At 36.6% G+C, this 13053-nt stretch overlaps 1 protein-coding gene across 1 annotated transcript in view; it reads left to right on the top strand.

Annotated features, from left to right (window-relative positions):
* LOC119632268 (KAT8 regulatory NSL complex subunit 2) overlaps positions 1-12473 on the top strand; it is a 20918-nt gene extending 8445 nt beyond the window's left edge. Inside the window, exon 2 of the mRNA XM_038025092.1 lies at positions 11332-12473. Within this exon, the coding sequence (XP_037881020.1) occupies positions 11332-12299 (968 nt within the window). The 3' untranslated portion in view covers positions 12300-12473. The remainder of the gene's footprint in view (positions 1-11331) is intronic.
* The last annotated feature ends 580 nt before the right edge of the window (positions 12474-13053 follow it).

Here is a 13053-nt window from a genome sequence, read left to right as displayed (position 1 = left end):
TTTCAAAAAATCGGCAAAAATAGTTCCTGAAAGCAAAGTGTGAATTTTTTTTGCTTAATCGATAGGTATTTTCATATAGACTCACGTGACATAGGTGAATATAGGCGACATTTTCTAGTTTGGTCGCACCAGAGTGTCAAATTTGGGTGTTTTTTCATATGCAGTTTTCGCTAACTTGCCAAATTTCAAATACCGTTAGAAATAGTTTCCATAAGCAGAATTTGAATTTGTTTAGTTTGTTTGAAAGGTAGTTTTATATGGATTCATGAAATGTCCACAAAAATATTGTCTTTTTTTTAATATGGACGGATTAGGCTTTCAAACCAACTATATCTCAATTGTAAGTATTTAACACGAGCTCTGTTAAGTCGTTAACAGTGGTATTTATTTATTTATTTATTCCACTTATACAAGAAACTCAACTATTTTTTTTTTTTTTTTTTTTTTTTTTTTTTTGTTTGTTTAGAGATGGATTGGACCAGTTAAGTTAATGTTAGATCCATAATCCAGAAACGAAGTTGAGAGCGATTGATGAAAAAATTTAAGCATAGGTAGACTGATGTGGCAGAGTGTTCGCAATGAGAGGCTCTGTTCCGCTGTCAATCCATAAATCACCGTCCTTGTTACTGTACTGTCAAGATCCGGCTAATAATGCCGATAAAAGAAAAAGTGTAGGCGATTCGTGATTGTAATAGAAAAACTAAATGTAAAATTGGAATGAAAACTCAGCTGATTTGATAAAGGCAGTCAGTTGCTTCAAATGCCTAAAGTTACCAGCACGAAAAATTTCATATAGATTGTTATACAGGTTAAATATACTGAAAGATTGTCTAAGGATGTCAAACCTCCTGCACTCAAAAATAAGGTGCTCGGCAGACTCAGTAATATTGCAATCCTCACAGATGTCAGAGGAGGAGACTTTGATCATTTTAAAATAGACCTTGTCGTAGGTGTGATTACTCATAAGACGGTGAAGAACTTTAAATTCCCATGTTGTGAATTTTCCTTTAGGTAGAAGCGTGGGTGTCAAAAAAGGGTAAATTTTGTAGAACAGCCGGTCACTTTTTTCTCTAGCTAAAACATGATACTCATCTTTCCATTCTTTTATGATGAGTTTTTTGACTAGCAGAAAAGCTTCGCTGGGGGGGTAGTTTATGGACAAAACTGTACCATCGAACCTAGCTTGACGAGCATGGAAGTCAGCTTTTTCATTGATACTAAAACCGCAGTGACCTGGGATCTTTTAAAAGGTTGTAGATATCGAAGACATACTTATTGAATGGGTCTTTGTTCTTGATTAAAATTAGAGCAGATTTGCTGTCAGAGAAAACTACAAATTTTTTCAGCTTAATTTCAGATGCGTAGATGATTGCTTGTCTGATGGCCAGAAGTTCAATGAAAGTGGATGATAGTTCTTGTAGAACTATAAATTTTCCTATAAGTAAGTTTGGGTATTCAATAATTGAAAAACTAGAGATGTCCGAATTGATAGATCCATCCGTTGCGTATATTTTGAAGTTATTTTCGACGAAGTGGTTAAGTTTTTGCAGACAAGCGATTCGAAGACAAGACCCTGATCGATTTTTTTTTTGAGTTGGTGATTGAATTAAGTAAGTTTAATTCAACTACGCATTTATCATGAATAATATTATTCCAGGAGGGTATTGAGTTAACTTTATTGAAGATGTTACTGAATTTTTTGAAGCAGTTAGAGTAACTACTGATGACATGATTGTGTCTGGAAGCGACCTCGTCAAAGAAGGCAGGTTTGAAGATTTTTACCTTGAGAAGCTCTTTTGCAGTTACAAGATAAATTCTCTTAGCAACGGGGAGTTCATAAGAGATGGAACGTAAAATTGATGTTGGTGTTGAGGGGGACAAACCGGTACAACGTCTTAGGATTGAGTGTTGAAAGGTTTGTATTTTTTTTAATGTATACGCAGGAGCGTTACACGATGTAGAGTAGGGATATTCAATTTTGGATCTAACAATAGATTTGTAAACGTTTAATGCTTTCCTAGGTGGGAGTCCGATGTGAATGTTGGTCAGAAGTTTGATGACATTTGAGCCTGTGTTGCAATTTTCGAGGCTATCCTTGTAATGCTCATGCGTGGTTAAACTTGAGTTGATTATTCTGCCCAAAAATTTAAAAGAGGAAGACGGACTGATTTTTATACCATTGATTGTAATGTAAAAAATTTTTTTGGGACCCTTAGCAAAGCGAACGACTTTTGATTTTTCCGGGTTGAAAGTTAGATTTAAGTCTGCACAAAGTTTGTGAAAAAGATTGGCTTTAGTGTCGAGGTTACGGACTGCTTCCATTAATGATTTTCCAGCAGAGATGATGAGGAAATCGTCAGCATATTGAAATAAATGGGTAGAATTGTCCTGTAATTGATGTAAACCGGCTGTGTATAAGTTGAAGAGAACTGGGCTGAGACAGCTACCTTGAGGTAAGCCTCCACAAACTTCGACTGTATGTGAATCTAATACGAGAGTTCTCGAGGAAAGAAAGTTGAGAACCCAATGCCTATTTTGTGTCGGGATTTTAAAATCAGATAGAATTTGGTCCAGTTTCGCTAAGTTTACACAGTCGTAAGCTTTATTAATGTCTAAGCAAAGCATGACTACCTGGTTCCCATTTGCTTTTTCATTTGCAATTGTGAAAAGGACTTCATTAAGGCACATACCGGTGGAGATATTTTTTTGGTAAGCAAAGGACCTTGACGGGAGAAGGTGTGAGTGATTCAGGAATTTTGTTAGTCTTTCTTTAATCATTTGGTTGGTAATTTTTAGAAGAACAGGCAAGAGGGATATGGGTCTGGAGTTGGTGAATATTTCTTTTCCGGGTTTAGGAATGGGCACTATTTTAATTGTACGCCAAACGGTGGGAAACGAGTTGGTCATCCAGCGCTCATTTATAGAAGATAGCAGGGTTAGAAGGCTTGGCAAGGGAAGGACCTTTATCATTTTATATTTGATTCCGTCATGGCCTGCTGCTGTGGACTTCTTTTTCGACTTAAGGACGTGCATGAGTTCATCAAGGGAGAATGGAGAGATGTTTTCCATCCGAGAGTTAAGTAAGGAGGTTTGGAGACCGCATGTCGAGGGAACTTGAGCTTTCAGCCATTCAAGGTAGGATTTGTTGTTGAGATCATCCCAAATGGGGTGCTTGTATTTCTTTTTTGTGGTGCGATGACCATTTAAAAATTTCCACAATGGCTTTGTATTGCTATTTGAGCATAGTTCTTCGATAACGAGGGCTCGATGGCATCTTTTGGCTTTTCTAATCGATTTCTTCCATTCTTTTTGTGATAACTTGAAATCTTCAAAATTAGAAATATTGGGGTATTTGGAAAATTTTTGTTTACCAGCCTGTAATCTACGGAATTGTGAAGTGAGCAGCTCGTTCCACCAAGGTTTTGGTGAGTAGGAATTCGAGATTTGGATGTCGGATTTGGCGTTAATTATTTCTTGTTGAAATGAGCACTGGATAGATTCGACCTGTGGCTCAAGACATACGTGAATAAGATTATTTAGGAGTTTTTTCCTCGAGATAAAGTCATTTATCTTGTACGAGGTAATAGAGGTGGCATTAAAGAGAATAGGAAGGTGGTGGCTGTTTCCCAGGAAAATTTCCCTTTTAACCTCCCGTTTGAATGTGAGATGGGTTGCGTTAGTGAAAGTAAGATCCAACACGCTACCACAATTGTTGGTCGTAGAGTGAAAATAGGTTGGTGAATTATCATTCAGACAATAGAAGTTACTAGCTTTAATGATTTCTTGCAAGGCTTTGCCTTTATTGTTTGACACGGAGTCACCAAAGCAAGGGTTTCTTGCATTGAAATCTCCTGCAATTATGACATTGTGGAAACTATTGAGCATATCACAGAGACGATTAAAGTCATCCCGGAAAGATTGAATGGGGATGTTGGGCTTGAAATAGCAAGCAGCAATGACGATATTAGGTTTTAGACAAGAGGTTTTGATAATGACTATGTCAGCAGTCGATTTAAATGGGATTTGTTTGAAGGATATGCCTTTTCTGGCAAGGATGGCAACACCTCCATAGCCGTCACTTCTACATTTATAAGCGGAGTTGTAATTTGAGATTTTGAGATCGGAAATTTTTTCATCGGACAGAAAGATTTCACTCAAGATGGCGAAATCAGTACGGTTGGAATTTATGAAAAAATCAAGAGAATGGGCATTACGCCTGAAGTTTTGTATGTTATACTGTAGGAAGGACGTCATGAGAAATGTTAGAACATGATAGGGCCGACCCAGATGTACCTTGTTTTAAAAGATCAAATTTTGATTTAAGGGAACTTATTTCTGTTTGGATGGTTTTAAGCATGTCTTCTTGAGAAGAGATGGAGAGAATCCTGAAAATCTTTTCCAGAATTATCTCCATTTCAGTGGATTTATGGTTATTGATGAAAGTATGCTTTTCAGGGGGCGGGGTAGGTTTTTTTGGCTCCTGCGACTTGTTACTGTAAGTCGAGGGCGTCTTGAGAGACATTCTGTGCAAGGACTTGGGAATACTTGTTTTATTTTTTAAAACTGGATTGAAGTTTTTGTTAATTAAAATATTATTTGTATCAATAGTAGGGTCTCTGATATTGTTAGGAGCATTGCTGTCCTTCATTGCTGGGAAGTTTACGTCATAGTTTTCAAGTAAATTGTATGGGTTGTTAGAGAATTTCTCTTTGTATTCTCTAAAAGATAAATTCTGGATGGTTAAAATTTTTTTTAAATTTTCCTCTTTCTTTCTTTTTGGACACTCTCGAAATGTTACGTTGTGGTCCAGCGACCCGCAACCTAGACATTTGATTGAGAGGCATGAGTCCGTAGGACAGGCCGGTGACTTGCCACAGTTCAGGCATCTGCTTTCCTTACTTTTGCAGAATTTGGCGATGTGACCAAATCGGCCGCAATTATAGCAGAGCCTGACGGAAGGAATGAAGTAGTCAACTGGAATATTGCAATAGTTAAATTTTATACTCTTGGGAATTAGTTTACCCTTGAAACCAATTTTTAGGCTGTTTGTTGGGATGAACATTTCTCTGTCTGCAGGGTCTCTTCTGAGGATTCTTGTAACAGAAATGATTTCAATATCAGAGGTAGCTGAGTTGAGAAAGTCCTCTTCCTTAATTGAAGGTGGAATGTTTTTTACGATCCCAAATTTTTCTGTGAAAATTCTAGGGATGTAGGCCTTGCAAGACTTTGGACCAAAATCATTGTTTATTATAAAGTTGTTGGCATCAACCGCAGTGGCAAAACCAAGTTTGGCTTTGCCATTGCTGATGGTTTGATTAATATCAAAACCATCAAATTTGAGATCTTTGATGTGTTCGAAAAAAAATAAATCTGAGTTAAGGCGAAAAGGTTTCTCTAGGTTATTGTTGCATACTTCAATGAATACGTAGCACTCACCGGTCGTGTCGTCACTATAACGATTTGGACTAGTTGGGTCTGAGCTCTTTCCTTTAATGGGACTGCTATTATTGTTACTGTTCACAGAGCTGTCTTTATTGGGAGGCTTATTCCTAGAGGGAGCGATCGGGGACTTTAAGGAGGTGATATTGACATCCTCAGTCAAGTCTTTTACAGATGAATTGTTTTTATCAGAGATGATCTTTTTGAGACCTTCGTTCTGGGCTGTGATTCTTCTTTTAAGTGAACCCTTGCTATGCGTGATTCGAACAAAATTTTCGAAATCATCATCGTTTGATAACATGTTTGAGAGCCTCACCCCCTTGAGGGGCGGGCGACTTTTAGGTTTCGTGCTAGATTAAAGGCAAAAGAAAAGGATCAACTGACTTACCGAGAAAAGAAGGGATATGGAAATCAGCCGTTTTTGGTGGAACCGACAGAGACAAAGAAGAACAAAGCCTTGTAAGTTAAAGCAGTTTTAAGAATTTGACAGGAATCGCCGCTACTTGATGTCCAATGTACAGGTGAGTTGACGAAGTGAGTCTTGTCAGGATGAGATTGAAGACAGCAGGTGGTGCTGCGCAATTTGCGGAGAAGCACAAGGACGTCGAAGCCTTTGTTGATTTTGTTTAAATGCCGCAACTTCACTATATATATTTTCACTACTTCAAGAGTTTTCAGAAACAAAAAAAAAAAGGAGAATTTTTTTCTTTTTTTTGTTGAAAAAAAAAATTTATTTTTCAAGAATTTTCTGCAAGAAAGCGTCTTATTTCATCCAGAGTTGCCGAGCGAATTGGAAACTCAACTAAAACAAAATGGCAGTCGAGTTCAATTGACTCTTAAGTAAATCTTAAAATTATTTAATAATAAAACTTAGTATAAGTACAATAAAACAAATAGGGAGAAAAAAAAAAAAAAAAAAAAAAAAAAAAAAAAAAGCATGTACACAATTAGCATAGAGCCACGCCCACAACCGATACAGGACCAAATTGCAAGTGAACCCCTAAGCCATCGCAAACATGCATAAGCTTGGCAACCGATAATTGTTAACAAGTTAATTTTCGACTCATAATGACAAAATCTAAGGTTAAATCAGTTTAAGTACGACATAGGTAAATCGCGCTTGTTGAGCAATATTGCTTTAATGGACTTTAAAGAGTCCGTTAATGAGAATAGATGATAGACATCATTTAGGTTCTTGCAAACAACTCTGAGCGGGTTAAACAGTTCAAAGTTATATTTGCATTGACTAAGCTTTATCAACATAAAGTACCTAGAGAAGCGGTTAGGGACATTAAAGCAAATCTCACGAAGTAATGCGGGCGAATCAATTGCACCATTTATTAATTTGATTAGGAAGGAAACCCCAAGAACAAATCTACGTTTCTCGAGTGACGGTAAGGATAACAGAAGCAACCTATTTTCATAGGGTGGAAGAGGGGAAATCGGGTCCCAACCCAAATTCCTAAGTGCAAACAGCAAGAATTGCTTTTGTATAGATTCAATTGAACCAACGTAGCATCTATATGAAGGAGACCACACAACAGAGGCATACTCAAGAATAGGTCTAACCAAACACGTGTAAAGCCTTTTAGTAATATAAGGATCATCAAGCTCTTTGGACCACCTCTTTATAAAACCAAGAGCGGACCTAGCTTTGCTTAACGAGGACTCAATATGCAAATTGAAACGTAACCTATAATCGAATAGAACGCCTAAATCAATGAACGAATCGACGTCTTCCAACCTGTGCGAATCAATGAAGTATTGGGTACTAAACGACTTCCTTCTTAAGAAAGAAAGCTTCTTACATTTATTTAGATTTAGCTTCAGAAGATTGAGGGAGCACCATGCAACCAAATTGTTCAAATCACTTTGAAGATGATGTGATTGCGATTCTACGGAAAAAGAAGTAAACAGTTTCACATCATCAGCATACATTAAAATCTTACTGAATTTAATCACGGAGGGCAAATCATTGATGTAAAGATTAAATAAAATAGGTCCCAAGTGGCTACCTTGAGGTACGCCAGACCTCACGGGAAATTCATCCGAGGTAATGAGGTTAAACAAAACCCTGAATGATCTACCATACAGAGAAGAGCTTAACCATTCAACTAAGAAGAGAGGAAAGCCAGAGGTCTGGATTTTAAATCTAAGAAGTCTATGATTAACCATATCAAACGCCTTGCTAAAGTCAGTGTAAATGACATCAGTGCGAGAACCACTAGAAAAAGCCTTGAAAACATGAGAAGTAAACTCCAACAGATTGGTCACCGTAGATCTTCCCTTTCGAAAACCATGCTGGAAAGGAGAAATAATCAATTTCATGGAAAAGGCTATATGCTGAGCCACAATTCGCTCGAACAGTTTAGGTAAGACACTCAACTTGGCGATGCCTCTGTAGTTCTCTACAAGTTGCCTACTACCACTTTTGTGAATAGGAATAAGGAAAGAAGTCTTCCAACACAAAGGGAAAACACCTAAATTCAAAGACTTATTAAAAATCTTTGAGATAACATCACAAAGCTCGCCAGCACAAGATATAAGTACACATGAGGGGATGCCATCGGGTCCAGGCGAACAATTATATTTCAGAGAGTTCAATCCTTCAAAAACGTCATTTTCCGATATAACAAAGTTAGGAATTGAAACCGAATTAGAAATCGAATATGGATAATTTTCCGATAAATCAAAATTGACAGTTGAAAAGTTCTGTCGGAAGTATTCCGCAAAGAGATTTGAGGATTCAAAATCATCCGAGGACTTGGAGCCATTAAACGACACAAACGACGGGTTTATGGAGATTTTTCTTTTGGAATTAACGAACTTAAAAAAGTATTTAGGGTTAGCAAACAAGGAGGATTTAACAAACTGAAGGTATCTGCAGTAGTATTGGCGGTTGAGGGAATTAAATTTATGCCTTGCAACAGAGTAAGCGAAATAGTCGAAAGAAGAACCATTTTTCGAAAATTTTTTGAACAACTTGTTTTTCCTATTCTTGTAGTATTTAATTGTCTTATTAAACCACGGGGAATTCTTACTTCGAGGACGGGACTGCTTGATCGGAACGGATGCAGAAATAGCTTGATTTAATACATTGTAGAACGACGACAGTAAGCTATCAATGCTTCCCTCTAAGAAATCGAGCACAAAATGAGAAAGATGAGATTTTAGTAAGGAAACATTGATTTTATGGAAATCATAACGTTGATATGAAAAATTTGAATTTGGAACGTTATAGAGGTTCAACGAACCAACATACTTGTAATGAAAGGAAACACCCAATGCTGGATGATATGGATCCTCAGGTAAACTAAACGGAAGACAACGATTAACGCAAACCTCAGGAAAATTTGCAAAGCAGAGATCAAGAAATCTCCCATTACAATTAGGGGTACCATTGTATTGAACTAAATTATTATCAAATAATTCATTGAAGAACACAACGGCTTTATCAGATGTTGAGGAAGGAATCAAACAGCCAGAACTATCACTGTAAAACCAATTGACTTGAGGCAAGTTGAAGTCACCCAACGCAAGAACTATATCGGTAGATTTAGATTGCTTGGCCACTTCACAAATGAGGGCGGCCTGTTTCTTATATACAGAGATATCCGAATTTGGGGGAATATAGGAGCAGGTCACATATAAGTGTTTGTTAGGAAATTTCACTCGAATGGCGATAAATTCAACATCGGGAGTAGTTGGAAATTCAAACGAATAGGTGGGGAGTGCCGTAGAAATAGCAATTAAAACACCACCACCATTGCGATACAAACGATCGTTTCTGAAAACTTGAAACGAATTATGGAAAAGTTCCGACGAATGTAGAACTGGCTTCAGCCATGTTTCAGTGAAGACCAGACAGGAAAACTCCGTACTCACTGAATTTAGGAAGGTAGAACGAATTTTTGAGTTTAGGCCCCTAACATTTTGATAAATGAGAGAAAATGAGGCTGAAGAAGTATTTAGTTTTTTGAAGGGGAAAGAGCTAATGCATTCGCATTACGGGGTCGGTCCCGAGGGATAAATTCCTTAATTAATGATCCAACCGGCCACAAAGTTTTATTTAAAATCAAATCCATATTTTCGGTCGGAACTAGAATTTTAAAAGATGAGATAGCTCTAGCTTGAGAAGGACCCAGTTTGAAAATACTAACTCGCTTTAAATTGACAGAAGGGGCTTTCGCAGCCAGATAACCCCTTATGTTTTCAACAGATGTATCTGGTGCCAGTCTTGACACAAATATGGCCTTTCTAGGAGGAACTGCCTTCAAGCATATGTCATCAGTACTGGGAGCAGCAGGGTTAACGGATGGGGAGTTATGAGTTGGGGAAAATATAGAGGGGGTAACCACACTTGCACGAGCAGCTTGCTCAGTTTGGCGACCAGCATTTACACCCGAACAGCGAGGAGGAGAGGACGATTTACTGTTACCCTTATTAGTTTTGGGCAATGACGCCTGAGAAGATTGAGTGACATCTATGGGAGGAGATACCCTTGCCACTTCAGCATAGCTCAAGCCAGAAGGACTTCTCGGACTATTTGTAACATCTATGTTACCAACCGACTCAGCCGTAGCAGAAACACTAACATTATTTGTAGCCTTTAGGGAATCGCTAACTTGCACGAACGAAACGGACTTAGGAGGTGACGAACCACACGCTACGCTACGCGTTGAGACTATGTTAGCTGAAGAGGAAGATGACTGCGCAATATACCGACATTCATCAAACCTAGTCTTGATTAATTCAAACTTCTCCCACAAAGAGCCGAGATTTTTGCTCAAATCTGAGAAACAATTTCTCGTCTCCGTGAAGAGCTTGTAGAAATCAATATCCCGCTTTCTACAGTCAGGACATGACCATCGTAAACCTTTAGAAGGGTCAAGGACTGCATCAGCAGCACGGCCGGTAATACCAGCACACTTTGCATGTCCAAAACGATCACACAACCAGCAAGAAATGAATCGTTCAGATTCAGGGCCAGTTTTCGCACGACATGGAGTAAATAAACAATCCATGTCCATTGAAAACAAAAAAAGTAGCTTAAGAAGGAAAAAAAAACGAAAAAGAAAAACAAAAAAAAAATAATTTTTCCACGGCACAAATTTTCAGGAAAATTAAAGCAAATTTCTCACTTCCCTGCCCACTGTAAATATAGAGCGAAAACTAACGGAAACTGTAAACACAGATTAAAAGGCAAAAAGAGAGACTTTTACCAAGAGCTCAATTGTTGCTTACAATAAACCAAAATGATTTTTTCACATAAATGGTTAATAAATTCATATACAATAAATTCACACTTTATTCTTTTAGAGAATTTTTAAATTTAAACACGAATAAAGCAAAAAGTTAAGAAATACAACTAAAAAAATTGATATATTTGTTGACAGAATAAAAACGCGACTACAAGACACGCGCAGAGTTGCCAAACTCGTATGTTAACAGAAATGGTAGGTGTCTTTACTAGTTAAATTCGAATTTATCTTCACACCCTTTATAATATATAGGTTTTTTAATATTGAATGAGGCTAGAAGTATTGCATTTTGAACGATTAACCCTTTGAACATTCTACAATCAGCTTCAGAACAGAATATCAATTCAATATATTACTTTTTTAATACTACTAAGCTCACTATCTAATATCCATTTATTTAAATTAGAGCCGATAGCCTGTGTTGCTAGTGCTCAATGTCTTTTTTTAGTCTAAGAATTCATTTCATTAGTCTAAAATTAAAATAATAATAATAATATTGAATGATTTTCGCTAAAAGATAAGAAAGCCGGGAATGTGTTTGGATATCAGGCTATTCGGCATTAATCCGACCTATAATGTCCTTTTCTTTCTTTGATGATTGTTGCTATTATAAATGATCCGTAAATTTCAGTTAGCCATCAACATGTCAAAGCTTTGAACGTTATCACCACCACGATGCGTAAACGCCGTCGTATATTGGATTATGCTTCGGATACTACGTCGGATGAAGAGGTAATTTGTATGAATAATACCTCCCGCGGTCCTGAATGCAATGAATCGGACAATGAAAGCATAGACTCTGAGGAGGAGGATATTCTTAAACATGCTGGCATTTATACACGGCAGGAAGCATTACGCATTTCAGAAGCTAAGCTAACTAAGCTTCAAGGTCTCTATATTGATCAAATTAATCGATTGCATCATATTTTACGTGAGAAAAGACGTCGTTACTTAGCTGCTATGCATCGAGAACGAGAACATTTATGCAGCATACACGAACAAGTCAGAGAAACTCGAAGAGAAAGAATCTTATATGAAAAATTGAAGGCTTTAAATTCGTATCATCGTCGCCACGGGGTAGAAGCGGTTTTATATAAAAAATTTAAAGAGAAACGAAATCGATCGGGTGATGGTTATGCCCCTAAAACTACCGGCTTTATCAAATGTATATACTCCGAAGGTGGCGTTAAATGCGGTGATCGTTCTTTGCCCTGCTGCAAATATTGTCGTAAACATGTATTGGAGGATAAGAAGCAAATTCTTTTCAAAGCTTGCGAAGTAGAGAAATCGGCTGTTGTATGTCAAGAACCAATACCAAATATATTTGATGATCCTACATGCGTTTTACATTTGACTATACCACAGCAAAAACAATATATACAAAAAAAATATGAATCTGAAACTGAAGACGAGGAAATTGAAGTTAAAGAAGAAATCCTTACCAATATTAAAAACAAGCCTATTGTTGTTAATAACGCATCGGGAAATTCATTAAAAGTTAATAACAGCATTACCAAGACCAGCAGGAATCAGATTATCAAAAATATTTGTAATAATGTTACCATTAAACATGAAAACCATTTAGTAGCTGCTGATTGATTAATTAATTATGAACAACCTAAGTGCTTGCAATAGATCAAAATAATAAGAGTCAACAAATGCGAATTGTAATTTTATAAAATATTGTTTATATTCATTTGTTGGAGAATAAAACATACAAAAAATTTTAGCTAAAATGTTCATCTTTTTCACACCGTCTTTTTTTCGCTTATTTTAAATTGTAGACTAATTAATAAATATTAAAATTGAAGAGTAAAACACGTTTAAATGAATTTAATTTTTTTTTTTTTTTAAACTGTTTCTCTAATTTCATATCATGGATAAGTGTGTAGCTATGTGTGAGAGAGTGATTTTAATAATAACAAGAGTTTTATTCCATTTTTTATTTGTCTATAGATATTTGCTAAAATTCATTTGCTTTAACTATTTGTTTATTCATTTTTATATGTTTGCATGTATGCATGTAAAAAATAAGAGAAAGGAAATATATTTATTCATATGCACATCGTATCTAACGTGAGGTTGTCCGTTTTTCTTATTGATGGTAAAAGAGTTTTCTGTGAAACCATATTCTCGTGTCATGTGTGTTGCGAGTTGACTACTTAAGGTATGGAAGGAAAATTAATTGTGATGTCTACCTTTAATATATTGTTTTAACGCTTGTTTCTTATTATTGTTTTTATTGCTTCACCCACCCACCACAAAATGCCTAATAAATCTATCATAAGAATAAATATCGTAATCTTTATAAACTCTGGTATTAATACTTATTATTGATCAAAAAAAATATCTG

Source organism: Glossina fuscipes, unplaced genomic scaffold, assembly GCF_014805625.2.
Source record: "Glossina fuscipes isolate IAEA_lab_2018 unplaced genomic scaffold, Yale_Gfus_2 1, whole genome shotgun sequence".
NCBI lineage: Eukaryota > Metazoa > Arthropoda > Insecta > Diptera > Glossinidae > Glossina > Glossina fuscipes.
Note: the sequence above shows the minus strand (reverse complement) of the source record. Positions and strands in the feature narration are given on the sequence as shown.